Source organism: Haemorhous mexicanus, chromosome 15, assembly GCF_027477595.1.
Source record: "Haemorhous mexicanus isolate bHaeMex1 chromosome 15, bHaeMex1.pri, whole genome shotgun sequence".
NCBI classification, from domain to species: Eukaryota; Metazoa; Chordata; class Aves; order Passeriformes; family Fringillidae; genus Haemorhous; species Haemorhous mexicanus.
The window spans coordinates 3,521,841-3,540,226 of record NC_082355.1 but is presented as its reverse complement, the minus strand read 5'-3'; the positions used below and the strand labels follow the sequence as shown (position 1 = coordinate 3,540,226).

Below are 18,386 nucleotides of genomic sequence, written 5' to 3'. Positions count from 1 at the left end.
GGTCACCCCGGTAGGAGCAGCAGCCCCGGCGCCAGGGACACCGGCCCAGCGCAGCCGCGCCTGCGGGAACGGAGCCGGGCTGAGCCCCACCCATCGCCCCTGCTCCCGCCGCTCCATCCCTGCGGTTTCAAGCCACGCAAGCCGCTTCCTGGGGGAAAGGGGGCCCCCGGCAAACCCTCCGGGCAGGATGCTCTCCGCTCCTCTCCTCCTCTGCTTCCTTCCTCTCCCTTGGCCGAGCCAGCCCTCCCCCTGCCCGCCGCGACTCCTTAACCCTTTCGCCCACGCTCCCGGCCGTGATCCAGCCCCACGGCCACGGCTTCCAGCCACCGCCCCCGGCCCTTTGTGCAGGATCCCGCTGCTGCCCCCGGGGTCCGCGCTCCCCCAGGCCCCGCCCCGGCGAACATCCGCGGCCGGAGGCGACTCGCAGCCAGCCCATCCTGCCCACGGGTCCCGCAGGACCCGCATGGGCCAGAGCTCCCTCTGCGCTGGGGTGTGGGGCTCTCCGCCTGCTGGCCGTGACGCCCTCATCTCCCTCGGGGGAGCGCGGAGGAGCACGCAGTGCGGGGCCGCGCTCCCTTCGGTATCACCGCGGCGGCGGGGAGCGGCCATGGCGGGAGCCGGGGCTGCGCATTCCCTCCGGGCGCGGGGGCACCGGGCCGTTCCCGTGGGGGCACCATGCGAACTGTGCGCGGGCACCGGGGCCTGCAGAGGGAGCCCGCAGTGCCGGGCGGTTCCGTGGCCACCGGCCTGACCGGCCTTAGAGCCCCGGCGTGCACGGGGAGCGGGGCTGGGCTGGGGGTGAGCACGATGGCGGGGTGGGGGGCTGAGGGCGAACCCCGCGGTGGGGCGGCCGTATCTTCCCGCGTCCCCCGCTGCAGCCTGCAGACAAAGCCCTGAGGCGGCAGGGCCGGCCACGCTGCCAGCCGTGCCGCACATCCGGGCGGGAGCGGGAGGCAGCGGCCGGGATGCCATTTCCCTGTTCCTCTGCCGGAAGAGAAGGGCCGGAGAAGGGCCTTTCCTGCGGGCGCTGGCCATGGCCCGGGCAGAGGTGACACAGCAGATGGGAACTGCGTCTGAGGGCATCCCGCCACCGCTGCCCTGCTCCTCCCTGCGCCAGTACCCACACGGCTGCAGGTGGATCACTGCGGGGCCCCGCTGGGACAGCGGGATGTGGACGTGCCTCGGGGTGTGCAGAGCTGCCCGGGCACCGCTGCCCAAGCAGTACAGCCCCTGCACACCAGTGTCCCATCGGGATGTGCTGTGCCATGTGCCCACGGACCAAGGACTCATAGGGGGAAACCAGGCTGGCACGTGTCCTCATGGTGGCCCTGGCTCTCCCTGCTCAGCCTAAGAGGGGGCACTTCTGCAGACGGAGGGCAGCTGGTGACAGTCAGTGCCCAGGATACAGTTCCCCTGCTTAGAGCAGCCCTAAACATTGCTCACTGGGCCTCACTGGGTTGCTCACTGGGCCTCAGACATCAGGCTCTGGGAAGACACCAGGCGTTCCTGCTCTTCACACGCCCTGCCTGCCCCTGGGGGGTATAAATAAACCACTAGCTTTATTTTGGGAACGTGGCAGAAACGTGCGTGGCAGGTTGCTCCAATGAGGAAGGAGGAAACTTGGGTGTTGGGCCCTCTCCCCGGTGTGCCAGGCTGCGGCTCCCAGTCGATCCCTGAGAGATGGACAATGTATTCCCCCCATTCAGGTGTAAACCAAGGGATCCAGGCACACTGGGTGATGCCCCAGCTCTCTGAAGGTGGGAAGACCTGTGTGGATACTGGAAGTCAGTGCCAAGTTCATTCAACACTGGGGCACAGCATGGCCCCAGCTCCCACATGTCACCGTGGCACATGAGCATGGAGGGAAAGGGCCTTAAATAGGTCAGGTGCCACCAGCTGAGCCCTAGGCTGGGACCTCGAAGGTACAAACATGTCACGAGTTTCCTGCCGCACCACCCCACCCTCCGTGGGTGTGCTGGAGTGGCATGAGCTGAACATGGCAGTCTCTCTGTGGTTGCAGCACGCCAGTGGGGTGACAATGGGTTGGGCACCTTGGTGTGGCTCCTCAGGAGCAGATGCTGGGAGAAATGGTTGGTCCATCACCAGCCACAGACAGTGCAGAGGGAGTGCTTGGGCAAGACCGCAGGGGCACCAGGAAGTCAGATGCCCTCAGTGGGGCTGCCAAGGTGTGCAGGCAGGGAGGAGGCAAGTCCTCAGTGCCCCGCTGGGGTGCCAGCCCGCAGACGCTCCAGGACAGCGTTTTAGCGGAGAAAAGCTGCGCGTGCGGGGCAGCGAGGCCCGGGCAGCGGGTGCTCCCTGCCTGGGTGTGCAGAGCGGCTGCTCCGGGGCACAGCCCGGCGGGGGGAGTGCGGCGCCAGCACGGCCGGGGGCTCCCGCACGGCCGGGACGTCGGAGCGCGGGGGGGGGGGGGGTACGAAACAAAGGGCAGCGGCGGGCGGGGGGAGCAGGTCCGCGCGGGCAGCGCCGCGTCGAGCCCCGCGGCGGCACCCCGGGGGGCGGCAGCCCGGCCCTGCCCCCCGCGCGGCCCGGGCAGCACCGCCCCGGTGCCACATCCCCGCGCTGCCCCGGCTGCCCCCCGCCCCGTGCCTGCCCAGCCGTGCCGGTGCGGCGGCGGCGCGGCGCGGCGCCCGGACCCGTGCGGCTGGCGGCGGAGACCCCGGCCCGCATCGGAGGTAGCGACGGAGCCGCCGCCCGCCGCGGGCCGGTTGCGGGGGGCGGCGGTGGCAGCCCGTCCCGGCGGAACGGGCGGGCGTGGGGCCGGTGCGCGCCGCTCGGCGGCGGGAGGGCGGGTGGGAGCGCGGCTGTCCGGGAGCGGCGGAGCCCGGCGAGGACAGCCAGGCCGCGGGCACCCGGCGCCGCTCCCCGGCGGGCGAGGCTCGGCAAGGCTCGCACGGCTCTGCACGGCGGCCCCGCGGAGGGCGACGGCCCGGCCCGCCGGTGCGCGGGAGGGCGGCGGGGGAGCGCGGCGGGGGCGCCGAGCCGGCCCGCGGGGCGCGGCGGACAATGGCAGGGGGTAACCCGAGCCCAGCGGGGGCGGGTGGCGACCCGCGCCACCCGCCCCGCTGACCGCCCGCGGGCACCGGGGCCGGGAGCGGTGTCGAGCGATGCACGGGGGCCGGCGCCGCCCGGGTGCCCCGCCGGGGCGCAGGGCCTGGCCGACTCCATTTTGTTGGCGCCCGCTCCGCCGCCGTTCGCAGGCCCGCGGCCTGCCCGGCGTGGGGGGGAGGGGGGGGGGGAGCGGCAGGGGAGACACTGCGGGGCCGCCCCGTCCCATCCCGCCCGGTGCCCCCTGCCTCCGCCTGCAATGGAGGTGCGGGCGGCGGCCCCGAGGCCGCGGTGCCGGGTGGGGGGGATGCGGGGAGCGGGGCAGGCCGAGGCGCGCCGGGGGGGGGCAGCACTGAGCGCCCCCTCCCCACCTCCCCCTCCCGAGATGGGGGTGGGGGGGGCCGTCGAGGGGGGGTGCTCGTGCGGGGGGGTGGAAGGGGGGGGGCTAGGCCCGCGCGGGCGCGCGCGCGCTGATTGGCCGCGGCCGCCGAACCCCTAGAGCGGGGGCGCGCGGGGCGGGCGCGCGCCCTCGCGGGATGGCGGCGGCGGCGTCGGGCGCGCGCATGCGGGGGAGGGAGGAGGAGGGAGGCGGCGGAGCGGCGGCGGGGCCTGGCCGGGCCGGGTCGGCGCGTCTCCCCATCCGCCCGCTCCGGGGGCAGGCGCCGAGCCGCCCGCGGCACCCGCAGGTGAGCGGCGGCCCTGCGGCAGCGCTCAGCAGGGGGAGCGAACCCGGCGCCGGCCGTGCCGAGCCGAGCCGGGGTGGCCGGGCCGCGGCCTGGGGCCTGTAATCCGGCGGTGGCGGAGCGGGGCCGGCGGAGCCCAACGCGGCCCCCGGGTGCGGCTGCCATTTTGCGGTGCAGGCTGGGCTGACCCCATTGTGCTGTGCCCGCAGGTGGATGCCCGCCGCCCGGCATGGAGCAGGCCTGCGAAGTGAGCCGCCGCAGCTGCCTCGTCCCCTTCGGCACCTCGCTGTCGGCCGCCGAGCCCAAGGGCGGCCCCTTCGGCGAGGCCCGCGGCCCCGAGCCGCCCGCCATGCAGCTGGCGGCCGCCAAGCCCGGCTACGGCCAGGACCCGTCGTCCTGCTACATCCCGCTGCGCCGGCTGCAGGACTTGGCTTCCATGATCAACGCCGAGTACCTCGGCGGTGCCGCCGACGGCGCTGAGGCCCTGCCCGACCCTGGCTCGCCGGGCCCCCGCCTGCCCGCGGCGCAGGACCCTGCGGCCGAGGTGCCCCGCGGGGCCCGGGCCTTCCCCCTGCTCCTGCGGGACGGTGGAGAGGAGGCGCTGGAGGAGGAGGAGGAGGGCGCCGAGACTCCGGAGGAGGAGGAGGAGGAGGAGGACGACGACGACTACGACGACGACGACTACGACTACGAGGAAGAGGAGGAGGACGACGACGACGACGAGGAGGAGGCGGCGACAGAGCCCGGCCCGCGGAGCCGCGGCCGCTCAGCTCCGCAGCGGGGCCCCGACAGCCGCCTGCAGCCGGCCGAGTCCGTGCCGGACGGCGGCCCCGGGGAGCAGCCGGAGTCCTCGGCCGCCCTGCAACTCGTAAGCACCGTCGGGGCGCGGGCGGGGGGGCCGTGGCCGCTGCCATTTTGCGGTGCGGCAGGGCCGGGCCGGGCCGGCCGCGCTGCCTCCCTCGCCCCGGCACCCTGGAGGATGGGAGCCATCTTACCGAGCGAGGGGAGCCTGCCGGGGCCAGCGCGGGCTGTCACCGCGCTCACCGCGCACCTGCGGCCCGGCGCGGCCGCCCGCGCTCCCCCCGCCGCTTTTTCTCCCGTCAGGAATAAGAGGCATCATCCTTCTGCCCAGCGACTCGCTGCGGAGTTCGGTGGAGTTTTTTCCCCGTTGGAAGGGTATTTTTGAGCGCAGTGCAGATGAGGAGGGCAGGAGGGAGCGTTCCCATCTCCTGCCGCTCCGGCTGAACGCTGTCAGAGGCTCTTTGTCTGGCCAGGCCTGAGGTTCCCGAGCTGTGAGACCTTGGCGGTGGCCGGGGAGAGGCCGTGTCATGGCCTGACAGACCTCACGGGCGGCAAACCTTGCCTCTTATTCAGGCGGACTTTTTTGTTTGTATGTTTTAATTCCTCTCTACACTCACAAATTTCTTTAATGATAATATAATTAATAAGAAACAGAACTGATGGAACTGTAGTAGGAGTTCTGAAAGGAGATAGATGCATTTAGTAATTTTTTTGTGTTATTTGCTTTTGAATCCAAGTATAAGAGATGTTTCTCAGTGTAACCTTATATTTGCAGCCATATGTGTATATTTCCTTCAGTTTTCGGTTGTTTTGGGTTTTTCTTGTGTATTTCTTAAATATGTCTTTTAACCTCAAGGTTCCCTGCTGGAGGATACTCTGGACTTAAAGTATTGATGATTTGCAGAGTTTGAAGATTAGCTGGTTTGATAGGACTAATACTGAAACCATCTCACTCTCTAATTTCAGTAGAGCTGCTGATGCCGGACAGATCGTGCTGGTGCGTGCAGTGCTTGGGAGGCAGGATTGTGTTCCTTTGGGAACACTCAGTGTTCCTGCTGCGTGCTCTGGGAGGTGGGCAGCCCTTGTCACAGAGTGCCCGTGCAAGGGGCCATTTCAGGAGGATGCTGACAGCAGTCTAATTTGTTTGTGGAACAGTTTATACTCTTCAGCGTTCCTTGGGAAGAATCCCTCGGTCTCTGGTGGTGAGAGGCTGCTTTGGGTCTGAGGTTTGTGCATCTCTTCAGCTTTGTTTTGCGGAGGAAAGCAGGGATCTCTTGCAGACATGTGCTCGGTGATGCAGTTGTGGGAGGGTCTCACTTTGTAAACAAGCTTGCAGAGGTACTTTCACAATAGTTGCCTTTACAACGTGTTCCACAGAACTGCAGCTGGTAGAGTGACAGAACCGTCCTAGTGCAACGAGGGTTGACTTTTCAGTGAAACTGCCTTACCTGTGTGCTGTAGTTAGACTTGCTGGGTTCTGGTGACTTGAAAGCGCAGCTGCATTCCTAAAAAAAATGCAAAGAAGAAAAGCATTTTTTAGGCAGCCTGGGGTCCTGCTTTCCCTAAGTCTTGCATTCTTTCTTCAGTAAGTAAATGCATGTTGTCTGAGTGGTCCTTCACTTTAGCCCCACTGCTTGTGGAATGGGAAAAGACAGGGCCAAGTGCCAAGTTACCTCTGAGGCAATTTAAATCTTTTAATGGTTGAACATGACGTAGTAGCTAGAAATATCCAGGTTTGCTCTTCAGGTCATGTATTCATGTAGGTGTTTAATGCCAGTCTCATCTGTGTTTGGTAACTGGAATAAATTTTTTTTTTTGAGAACTTGCTAAAACTTAAAACAAAAACCCATTCCAAAAAAAGCATCACGAATCCCTGGGAGTTCTTCACAGCTGTTTGTCATAGCTGGGCTACTCTTAACAGGTATCAGCTTTATGCTGCTTGTTGTTGGGGCTCTTCCACCTTAGAATCCCTGGGAGTTCTTCACAGCTGTTTGTCGTAGCTGGGCTACTCTTAACAGGTATCAGCTCTTCCACCTTACAGCATGACTGTCTCAGAGCTTTTATTGTTGAAACTCATGGCTCTGAGTGTGCCACTGCTGTTCAAACTTCCTGTTTTGCCAAGAGGGAAGTGTGTGTGTGTATCTCCGATGTCTGTGTCTGCCCCTTGTAAGAATTGATTCTTGCCTTGAAAAGGCACAAATGTCAAGAGTGCTTGGAGCAGAAGGGCCAGAATTTGGTGTAGTCTTAAGTGAGATGCAAAGTCCAACATTTAAGTAATGCCTCTGGGCAGGAGGGGTGGTGGCAGGTATTGTTTTGCATGAGGATTTGTTAATAGCCCTGGCACCTGCTGCTCTCAGACATTTCCCCAAACCGGGGAGGTTGCTCAGGTACCATTCAGTTGTAAAGAGAGATGTGCATATTCCAAACTAAAACTATTTTAAGTGCCACCTTAATCTTCCCTTAAGGGTGTCTGAAGTTTCCAGCAGCTCCTGACAGATTTTATGTTGTGGAGAAGGAAATGATAGCATCAATTCTTGGGTCTTGTTCTCCAGAGTTGGTTATACAGTGACTGCTGGAAGCTGCTGGCTTGCTGCCTTGTAAGCATGGTGGGCCATGGCCATTTAAATTTAGATGGGTGGTTGTTCTTGGGTATCTGTTCTTTTCCATCCTGATGTGAGGTTGTCTGTAGTGCTCTCCTGGCATTTCCAAGTTGCAGAGGCCCTGGGCAGCATTATGTAGGTGAGTCCAGACTCCAGTGCTGGGGAGGGTGGGTGCAGCCACTGAAAGTCTGAGTGCCATAGATATTGCTTGAATTTAGATATTGCTTGAATTTGGATGCTGAGGAATAGGAGCAAGGTGGACTTTTTTTTCTTGCAGAACTATAGTAGAAAATTTGCTCTTCTCATGTAACTTTTGATGCCTTATTACTTAGGTTTGTTAGCTTGTTGGTTTTTAGTTAGTACACATGAACTATGTTTGAATAATTCGATTTGCAGAGCTGATTGTTTGAGGAAGCAGAGTTCCTGGATTCAGGTACATCTGGGCCACTCCTGCTGTGTATACATTTTGCATTCTCAAGCTGTTTTCTCCATGAGACCCTGATGGTTTCAGACTTCAGGATGTGCAGAGGCTTGCATGAGGCTCAATGTTGCTTTCATTATCATTTCCTTGTTGTCCATTCCCACGATGCAGGACTGTGATGTTCGGGTAATGACAGTGAGGAAGTGAGCTACAGGGAAATTTAGAGCCAGATGTTTTATCCCTAAGAATTGCTGCTTCCAGAGGCTGGGTGTGAGGAATGTGGGTAAGGCTTCAGGAAGGTTTTTGCTTTACCAGAATCACAGTGTTTGCGCTGTGCTAGACGTACTGAAGGCCAGCAGAGTCCTCTCTGGAATTAATCCATTATGACCTTGAGTTGTGTTCTAATCTGCAGCTGTGGGAGGGTACTTTCATTATAAAGTGTTGGTGTTGCCTGTTTGAGAGTTACTCTGGTGCTTGGTCTATTAACTGATGTCTGGTGCCATTTCTCTCTCTGCTAAAAATAAAATGTAGGAACTAAAGCCACGTGATCCTCACTACTCCTGTAAACATTTCTGAAAGAATCTCCTACTACAAACTGTTGATCTGAAGTGTAACTAGCTACTGATAACATTATATCCCTGAGATACAGTAGGTATGGCAGTGGTTTGTTTTAGCAGGGACCGTAAATTTCCTTGGTCAATTGACATCTTCCTGGTGAGGAGATGAATTCTGTTCAGCTCTCAGTGATTCTTGCAAGCATCATCTGCTCTGTGCATCTGGAGAGAACGGGGTCTTTGTGTGCTACTGTCCCCATGCCTCTGATCTGGCACACATCCTCCTTTGCCACTAGGATTTACACTGTTCGGAAGATGGTAAATTATTACTCATTATTTCACAGAAAAGAGCCCATAGCTCTTTTTAGCCTGATGGCACCCACCAGGCCTTGTACTGAAGAGCATTCCTGTTTCAAATAGCTCTAAACTTACCTATAAAGGACTTCAGCCATGGTGAGTGTCCAGAAGAATGGGAATTTCTGCCGTGAGGGCCCTGTCCTTGCCTGTGTTATTGCTTGACCATAAATTTTTAAGGTCCTTAATGACTTCATTCTTTCACGGTGTGATGATGCTGCATTGCCACTTGGTCATGGTGGAGGTGTGAGTGGGGGGGTGTTAGGAGCTGTCATAGCAGGACCTGCGGTGTGTGAGGGTGTGAGAGCAGCTCATTCTGAGGGTTTTGAACAGTCTGTAGGATCAAGAGCTCTCCTGCATAGCAGGTTGAATCCTGGAAGCGTTTTATCATAGCATATATTTGGCTGAGATGGCCCTTCCTCCTTGTTTTATTGTATGTGTTTTCTGATTGCTGATTAGGTGTGAAATATCTGTTTGTGTACACTGTGGTACAGGAAATGACTTGGTTTCTCTGGAAGATACCTGGTGTGCCCTGTGAAATTTGAATGAATGATGCCTTTGCGGTTCATGTTCTGAAGCTGAACCTGCCTGTTTGCAAATAGCAAAACCAGAGGTATTTTCTTGAAGATTGGACAGTTTTGAAAATGATGTTTTGCTGGATGTAATGACAGAAACCTCTGTGTAATTTCTGCTTTCCAAATTTAAAACTTACTTTTAAAACTTGAGCAGGAGAGAAGTTGTTCAAGCAATGTCCTGGTTAATATACTGTTTGCAGTTGTAGGTCTGGCAGTAGTAGCAATTAAATTGGCTTTTGCAGGTGTTTTTTTGGGCTGGATGCTGCTTCTCAGACTCTGCTAAATGACTGTATGTGCTGGTGATTTCTTTTGGAAGAGTGTGTCTCCCACAACTTTACTTGAACCTTTTTTCCCTAATGAATTTTAGGTTGTTGAGAGTAGTGATTTAAGTTTTACTGTTACAACTCCTTCTCAAGCCTTGGTAAAATGAAAATCAATGATAGTGGCTCAGTTTGATGCTATAGCAGTTACCTTTGACTTCAGAGCAGCATAATCTGCATGAAGTCATGGATTTGTTCATTGCCTCTTGCAATGTAGCAGCTTCTTGTTATGCCTTATTACTCTTGTTCCCAGAAGTGGGGTTAAACTGTGGGATGTACAACAATTATTAAGTGGGTTTTTAAAAAAATTTCCCCAAGTTAACTGAACAAATCTGTAGCTAACTCAAGAGATGAACTCTAAATATGGTCAACAAGCTACTTGAGCCCCAAGAAAAAACAGTATTCTCTAAGATATAATTGAGATTGTATTAAAAATATATTTATAGCTCAGAAATTGGTGTTATGGATGATGGTCAATTTTCAGTGCTGTTGCTTGGAATATACTTCTGCTTTTCTTGCCTGTAACTGACAGTTTATGTATAGTATTTTTATTGCTTTTCAGTTATTTGCTCTGGCATTTAGAAAGGCAAAGGGAATAGAAACATCAGAAAGAAGAAATCAGGTAGGAGGTTGTCCTAGGAGTTAAAAAACTCAACAGTTTAGGTGAATGCCACTTTTAATACCAAAAAACGATGACCTATGTTTTGTTCTGTCTGCACAGAGCCATCTGGTGAAGAATGGTAACTCTGGGGATTTTGTCATGGCTGCAGACCTGTGGTGCTATGCTGAGGAAAACTGAGGTGGAAAGTTTGGAGCCCCACTGCAGTCCTGGCTAGGAGCACAGGCATTGCTTTGGCTGATCTGAGTGGGTGCTCCTGACCCCAGTGCCAAGGACAGGGGAAGATGCTGCCATGTGTTGGAGCAGGTGCCAGCTGAAGTGCTCTGTTCTTGTTACATTAGAAATCCGGTTCCACTGTGACTGCTCCCAGTAGCTCTGCAGCAGTGATTAAATGTGTGACAGAGATAAAGATGGCCTGGGTGTGCATCCATCTCTTTTGTGTCCAAAAGCATTGATAAAGCCCAGAGGAATTTCAGCAGTGTGTCTTGCCTCTACTGAAGGATGGTAAAGCACTTGTTAAAATTGACATGCTGACTCTTTGTGGTTATCATTAAGATTTATCTCACACAGTTCTTTGGAAAAATGGCAAAGAGAAGTTGGGAGAAAAGTCACCTTGTGTTTCACTTCTTTCCCTCTCAAGGACAGGCTGGTCCTGGCTGGGTGCCTTCACTGCTGTCTCTAGCACAACCAGAGCAGAAGGGTTGTGCTAAGTTGTCCCAACTCATTGCCTGGACTGGTTGTAGGCTTGGCAGTGATGGAGCTGCACAATCCACAGGTGAATTAATGGCTTTTCCAGCAGCATCCCTGCTGTGTCTGTGGGGCTGAGGTGCTGCTGGGGTTCTGGGTGAAGAGCAAGGCTGCAGGTGGAAGGGACACCACGTGAGTGGCATCAGGGAGGAGAGAGTTTTGGGAGCACTGTTGGTGGCTGAATCACAGGAAGAGGGTAGCACATCTCTAGTCCTGGAGGCTTCCCCTGTGTTTTCCCATCCTTCTCCTCATGGAGTCGGCCACTGGGGTAGGAAGGGTTGGCAAGAAAAGCCTTGAGTGAGTTCTTGGTAGGGAACTTGTTCTGTTGGTCATGTGCAGTAATTGGGACAGCTGTGGATGCTGCTGGAGATAGCACATCCCACTTCTGAGCTCTTCAGGAAAAAACAGCTTTACTGTAAAATAATTATACAATAAAATAACAGAGTAATTTGTTTTAGCCTTCAGACACTCATCAGAAGTAATGCACTGGGACTCCTTTTATATATTCAAGCATTGACTTTTGCATGTGAGACACCAGAAGTGTTGGGTTGGGTGGAGCAATTCAAGTGTTGCATCCCAGCCAGAGGATGGAATGCCTTTTGGTATGGTATTCCTTAGGAAAAAGTGAACAGCTAATTTCCTGCACTGTAGTATCTCAGCACACTGGAAACTGCCAGTTTCTTTTTCAGCTCCTGAAGTGCCTGCAGTGCTGAGTGTGCAGGGAGGCTCTCATCCTCAGCCCTGCTTGAAGCTTCCATGTTCCACTTGTTTTGGAGGAGTGTGTTCATCACTTTTCCCTCCCATTGTTGATGGAAAGATAGAAACCTGCTGTTGCCTCACAAGAAGGGTGAGGAGCAGAGTGGTTATCACCCTTTTAGTAGTTCCTCTCCTTGCCCTGATATTACTTTGTTGTTTGGTTTTCCCCAAGCACCTGTTCAGACTTCCTACTGTTCTGGCTAATGTGGCGACTGCCCGCAGATTTCTAAATAGCAGCAGTAAAACAAAGTCAGGTTCCTCTTGATTCTGGTGGGCAGTCCTCTCACAGTGTGTTCACAATGTTTAGGAAGCTGGATTCATCACAGAAAGGTTTGGAAACCTCTTGGAAGCATAAGTTTGTAGTACCTGGTGTCTGAAGCATGAACCTTCCTCAGGTCATGGCTTTGAGTGTGAATATAAGAAGAAATAAAGAAATAAATAAGAGAAAATAAGTAATAAATAAATAAGCACAAGATAAATTTATTGACCTGCTAGTGTTCAAAAATTCTGATTTCAATTTTAGTAGGAATTCAGAAAAAGCAGTCAAAGTTTTAAGTGCAAATTCAAACTTAGTTTTGTATTAGAAATTTTGTTTCTTTAGGAAAAATGGTGTTGTTGGGTAGGGGGACTTACATGCTGAATGCCATCTCATTTTCAGGAGGTTATGGTTTTGTGTAAGAGGCATCTTTTTATTTGGACTAGCAAAGTGGGATTATCCCTTCCATTCCCGTGGGTAAATAAAAACTTCTGCAGAAAATGAGATTTGTAATTTCCCCCCACCCCCTCCCACCCCGTAAATGTTTGTTGCTTTTAAAGAATGCCATGGACTTAAACCCAAACAATATCAACAACCAAACCAAAACAAGCAACTAGCCAGTTAATTTTGTTTACATCAAACCAAGCTCACACTTTCTAGCTGTTGAGGTTTTAGTATTCACTCTTTGCACTGTACATGTTGTTCTCTAGTTCTGCTTCATTCTGGTTACAGCTTAAGCTGTAATGAATGTAACAGACATATATAAATTAGAACAGCCAAGTTTCATTTTGCACAGTTTGAATCTGTTTTTCATTTCATGGATTTAGAAACTTCATATCTGAAAAATGGGTGCTGTGTTTATCCGATATCTTGCTTGTGAGCAATTTGATAATACATAGAGGAGCACAAAAGTAAGGCTGAAAAGGGGACAAATCTGATGACCTGGTTTCAGTTTGTGGGTTTTTTCCTTGTTCTCTGACATAAGAAGATATTTGTGGGTAATTGTTCTTTGTGAGAATTTGCAAAGTTTTGGTAATGCCAGCAGTTCCTTGCTGGCTGAAACAATTAGTGCTGATTAAAAGAGCCAGATTTAAAGAGAATGTGGTTTATCATTTAAAATGTGTGCAGATAAGCAAATATGAGAGTCTGTCTTCTCCTGAGGCTCCTGGAAGTGGTCTGAAGTCTTCTGTGTTTGAGTGGATTTCTGTCCACTGGGGATCTGGATGAGATCACACGCCTTCTCTCCCACTTCCTCCTCCTGCCTCCCTCAAACCTTGCTGTCAGGTGCATTTCTGGTAGTTGGGGTGCTGCAGTGCCAAAGCTTTCTCTTGCACTGCTCTTCCATCCAATCCCTAAGGAAAACTTATCTCCACTGAGTGAAACAGGGATGCTGTTACCCAGTTATCCTGGGAGACTGAAACTTTGCATTCTCTCATCATTACATTCTTTATTTAATATCTCTATGTGGATAACTCCTGAACTTGATAGAAATGCTTCAGGATGTAGGAATTACTCAAAATAGCCCAATCTGCTCCCTAAATTTTAACCTTTCAGGGTGGTTCATATGTACATATGGATCCTGAAAAACTTCAGTACCCTGGAAGATGGTAGTAGAAACTGGCCAAAGACAGCAAATACCTGCAAGCATGTTGATAACAGAAGTTTGGTCTGTATCATCATTTCTGCTGTATGTTTTGCTAGTGAATATTTGATTAGTGAGTATTTAACACTTCTGGATGATAATGATCCCAGATAAGAGGTAGTGTACTTTCTCAGACATGAATGTAGGTCAGACGCGTGTTTACTTTTTGCTTTTTGGTGCTGAAGCTGAAGAAGAGTGGAGCAGTTGGGCTGAGGAGCGTGTCCCCAGGTCCCCAGCAGCACAGGCTGCCCATGGGCTTCCAGCAGGCTTCTCCTGCTGCTGTTTGATTTGAAGCTTGCCATAAATTGCCAGTGTATTACTCTGGTTTGTTCAGATATGCCATTGTGTGCCATGGTTTGGGTGGGGGTTTTGCCCATATGGGCTCCAGTTGGGCCTGCCCTTTTCCCTGGGCAGAGATTGATTCCTGTAAGTTTTGTCAGGGAGTGCAGGGTCAGCATTGCAGCCTCTCTCTGTAAAAGCTTAAAGCTCCTGTGCTTGGTAATGGTACTTTGTATGGAGGAAACTTTGGTGATCTCTGCTTGCTTTGTTTCAAATATTTCTTAAACTATCAAGCACATACAATTTAATCCTCTCTCAATTTTTGGGGTTTTTTTTTCAATCAATTTGGTTTTGATTTCAGAAAATGTTCTTTAAAACAGGAATCTTTGCTAATGAGAATTACTATTTCTGGCTTCCATCACGAGCAGTTACTAATTTTGCTTTGTTGTTGTTCTTAGTCTCCTCCTTTTTACATTTCCATGCAGCATTCCCAAGCAAAGGTTATTTCCCAATTCCTCTCTTTCCTTCTCTCTGTGTCTGTTCATTTCTCAGTGCACAAGCAGTTGGGGCTGAGTGAAGTAATGAACCATGGATCACTCAGACTTCTTTCCATTCTCCCTTCATTAAGAGCAGTACAGAGGTGGGAGTTGACCTTTTAACTATCTGTCAGCAGAGGCAGTGTATGGGAATTCCATCCATTGCTGCTTCATTTCTATGACCAGAGTTAAAGGATCTGGATCCCCTGGGACAGGAGCTGTATGGACAGCTCAGTGCTGAGGTTAAAACTGCTCTGCTTTGTCTTAAACTCTGCTAACTCAGTGAGGTTGTGCTGTAGCTGAAGGGAAGTTCTATCTCCTGAAGACTCTTGGGGTAGCTTTAGCAAGGCCCTTCCAGGCTTGTTCTGGAATTATTTTAATAAGGAAAACTTGCCCCAATTGCTGCCTCTCCTTTGTGAGGGCAGAGGGTGAATAACCTGTTCTACTGAAATGGCAGGAGCTGGGAGTGGCCTGTCCTAGGCACAGGGCACCTGTGACACCATCTGTGGGGTTGGTTGTGTTATTGGATAACTTCTTTATAGAATCACAGAATGATTTGGGTTCGAAGGAGCCTTAAAGACAATGTAGTTCCAATGCCCTGCCATGGGAGGGACACCTTCTGCTCGATGAGATTGCTCAGAGCTTCATGCAACCTGACCTTGGGCACTTCCAGGGATCCAGGGGCAGCCACGGCATCTCTGGGCTACCTGTACCAGGGCCTCACTACCTTCACGTGGAAGAATTTCTTCCTCACATTTAATCTAAACCTACTCACAGGTTGTGGCCATTCCCCCTTGTCCTGTCACTCTGTGTCACTGTGAGTCCCTCTCCAGCAGACTGTCAGGCCCAGCCTATCCAGGTGTTTTCTAGTGTCATCTTTCCCTCAAGTTCTGGTAAAAAAACTGTTGATCTTGAGCCAGTTCAGCCATATCTGGCATTAGTGGCTCATAGGAATTAGATGGGCTTCTTATCATCTTGTCCTGTTAAGAAAAAATAATGATCACCAAACTTAAAGGCATAAAAGGTGGTGGTGGGGGCAGGCTGTGGACTGATCTTCAGCAAGCTTCCAGTTCTAAGTAATAAGAAGTAGGTATTGGGAACAACTTTATCCTGGGCATAGATGGAATGCAGGGAGAAGCACGAGACTTGCTGGCCTGGGAATGAGAAGGTTTGAAGAGAGCACTGGAAGTTTATGGGGCAGAGTTGTTGCTGTTTCTGCCCCTGGCAGGGATGTTTGGGCCGGCTCATGTGTGGGGTGTGACTTACCTGCAGCTACCAGTGTGGTGAGATCTGCTCAGGAGATATCCCTATCCCATGCTGCTGCTGCAGCAGGGCCCTGGGCAGGTATCTGCTGTACACTTAGAGGAAAACGTTATTAGTGTCATTGTTTACACTCTATTATTACCCTTTGGATGTGGCCACCTCCTTTTATATTCATCCTTGGCTTTGATTCTGTTCAGTTCGTGCCTGAAACAGGCTTGGCAGAATCTTCCTCCATTATTTTGGGGGGATCAGTGGCTTCTTTCTTGCTTTTCTTCATCATCCTTACACACAGTCTCTTTTGCTGCCTCAGCCTTTCTGCAAAACATGTTCTGTCCCTGGCTTCATTGAGTAACATTGTTTATCATTAATCAGGAATAAAGTGTAATAGGGCTTTCTTGGCCAAGTATTTCCACGATGGCTTTCCAAAGCAGGTCTGAATTGGAAGTGTGCAGGGCTACAATGGCTGCAGACAGTGCTTGATCTCTGGACAGATGTCTCTTTGGGTATATGAAATTGCAAATTTGAAATTGCTTGTAACAGCAGACATATCTCAGCCCCTCTGTGCAGTTCAGTCTTGCTGTGGCTCTGCCAAGGTGGTCACATCCCTGGTCACGCTGTTGGGGCACGTGGGGTGTCTGCAGCTGCGTCTCCAGCTGCACTGGAGAGGCTGCTGCTGCTCTGATTTTTTATTCAGAGATGTCCAGTGCTGCAGGAAAGGTGCACCCTGTGGCTGTCAGCATTGTCTGTGTTTGTGGACTTCTGCTTTGTGCCACTTGGTCCAGCAAGATGAACGAATTGAACCACAGCTTCCAGTGACAGAGCCGAGACTGGTTACTGATTAAGAGTTATTTTTTCCACTTTTTAATGATGTGGTTATTTTCAAAGGAGGAAGATTAGTGACAGACAGTTGAGGACTGACAGTATGTTTAGCAAAATAAAAACACTTGGAAATTTAAGCTTTCTTTGCTTGGTATGTTTCATTATTTGCTGTATGGTGAGAATTTCAGGAGGGTAAAGATACTTGAAGCTGAGCACCAACGTTTGGTATTTCACTTAAAGAGTTGCATACTGGTATGTTTGGTTGGCATAGTACAAATTCAAGAGGTGACTTTGCAGGTGGTTTTTGTGTCATCCTGCTGCTGAATCTTGGCTTGTGAACCCTTCCACAGTGTTCATTTGGGGTCTTTGGTAGAGAGGATTTGATGAAAAACATCTGCAAGGTACAGTCTTGTTTGGTCCAAAAATAGCACAGAGTGATCTGAAATGCTGCACATCAGCCAGTTTAGGCTGTAGCTTGTCCCATATGAACAGCAAATGATTGCCAAACATTTGATAACAGAGTGGACAGTGCTGACTCCCTTGAGGAGAACATCAGACAATGCAAAACTTGGTTGTTCCTCATCAATGGAGAAGGCCCTGTCCTTTCCCTCCTCACTAACCAAGGCTCTTACCTGGTTTAATTTCTTCAGTGAATCTCCAGTGGGTTACAATGTGGATTTTACCCAATCTAGCTCACAAATTTTCTTGTTGTTTAAATACTTGAATATTTCCGTGCTCTGAAGGTGAACAGTGCTGTGATCAGATGTATGGGACTACATCTGAAGTTCATTTTTTTAAAAACTTTCACTTTCGTAGCTCACAGAAAAGTCACTGTTACTGCAGGGCTAAATTTTTGGCCATCAGAATTTATCAGCAGTTTAATCTTGGCATACTAAAGGCTAATTTTTATAGGAGTGAAATTTGTTGTATTCTGACATAAGAAATATATGCTTTGGGGCTATAACTTTTCTATCATGCTGCAGAGTTTAAAGGAAGAGACTTAACTCTACCTGGAAAGGACAATAATTGCTGCTTTTGCTTCAGTGCTGTTGGCTATTCAGTGTTACACGTTTTGAAAGTCTCTAGCAGATTTTTTTCCCCCCTGTAAAGAAAAAAATGTTAAGGCATCTTTGGCAGGTTGGTGGGATTTAGGGAGACTAGAGAGGAAAATTATGCAAGACAGTGACCTGCTGCAGTGCATTCTGTCACGAGGCTTCCCTCAGGACATGATGGTTCCTGATCTGCCTCTGTGACCCACGGGTGGGGACTTTGTGGTGGGTGAGGATGAGTCCAGCACCTGACTGCTAATGCTGGGGAAATTAGAGAGGAAACTGGGCAGGAATGAGAATAGCTGCTGACTTCTTAGAAAGAGGTTTAGGCATTGTCTGAATAGTTTCTTGAAAGCCACCTTTTCACTCGGCTGGGATGTTGGAGGTTGACAAAGAGTTGATTTAAATGCAGACTTGCCTAAGGGCAGGGGCTGAGGGTGTCGTTCAGGTGGATCAATGTGAATGGCTCTGGCAAAACTCCAGTGAGGTTTTACTGCTGTCCAGTGCTTGTGCTCAGGTTACAGTTGTCAGTAAGATGTACATCTGTTGTATGTGTATGCGCAGCATTGGAGATAATCAGCTGGGATATACCTGTGCCCCTCAAAGCCCAGGCTGGAAATCTGTAAAAAAAATTTGAGGCCAAAGTCAAATTTATAAGAGCTCAAGTGGGGGAAACAGACTAAAAAAAGAAGGGGTTTGCATCTGAAAGTGCATCTGCATTTTAAAAGGAGCAGCTTTTAAAAGGAGCAGCTGAGGCATCACCTCTGGTCCTGTGCTCACAGATACAGCTGGAGACACAGAGGGTGCAGCAAGGCAGTGGCAGAGAGAGGGGCTGCAGCCCCCTGCCCAGTGCTGTTCACATTCCCTGTTCCTGAACTCCTGCTCAGCAATAAGTTATTGTGTGGCTTTTGACGAGTGAGTGAGAAGAATTTCAATAATGTAGTCTGTAACATCATTACGTGCCTTTTTTTCATGTGTCAGGGTTTATTCTTTTATGTTTTCTTTAACTGCATGAAGAAGACTCATAAAACTCAATGAGAAACGGA

General features: G+C 51.9%; 2 protein-coding genes across 6 annotated transcripts in view; one reads left to right on the top strand and one right to left on the bottom strand.

The window, feature by feature from the left end:
* Window positions 1–2,261: 2,261 nt before the first annotated feature.
* Window positions 2,262–3,914, bottom strand: LOC132334443 (basic proline-rich protein-like). Its single transcript, XM_059860516.1, has one exon. The coding sequence runs from the start codon at window positions 3,912–3,914 to the stop codon at window positions 2,262–2,264; it is 1,653 nt and encodes a 550-aa protein (XP_059716499.1).
* NSD1 (nuclear receptor binding SET domain protein 1) overlaps window positions 2,843–18,386 on the top strand; it is a 61,209-nt gene continuing 45,665 nt past the window's right edge. For 4 of the 5 annotated variants that reach the window (XM_059859946.1, XM_059859947.1, XM_059859944.1 and 1 more), the window contains exons 1-2: window positions 3,656–3,752; window positions 3,959–4,617. In XM_059859946.1, coding sequence (XP_059715929.1) covers window positions 3,979–4,617 — 639 coding nt within the window. In that variant the 5' untranslated portion in view covers window positions 3,656–3,752; window positions 3,959–3,978. Of the gene's footprint in view, window positions 2,959–3,655; window positions 3,753–3,958; window positions 4,618–18,386 lie in introns of those variants that run through there. The other variant, XM_059859942.1, reaches the window with a different exon arrangement.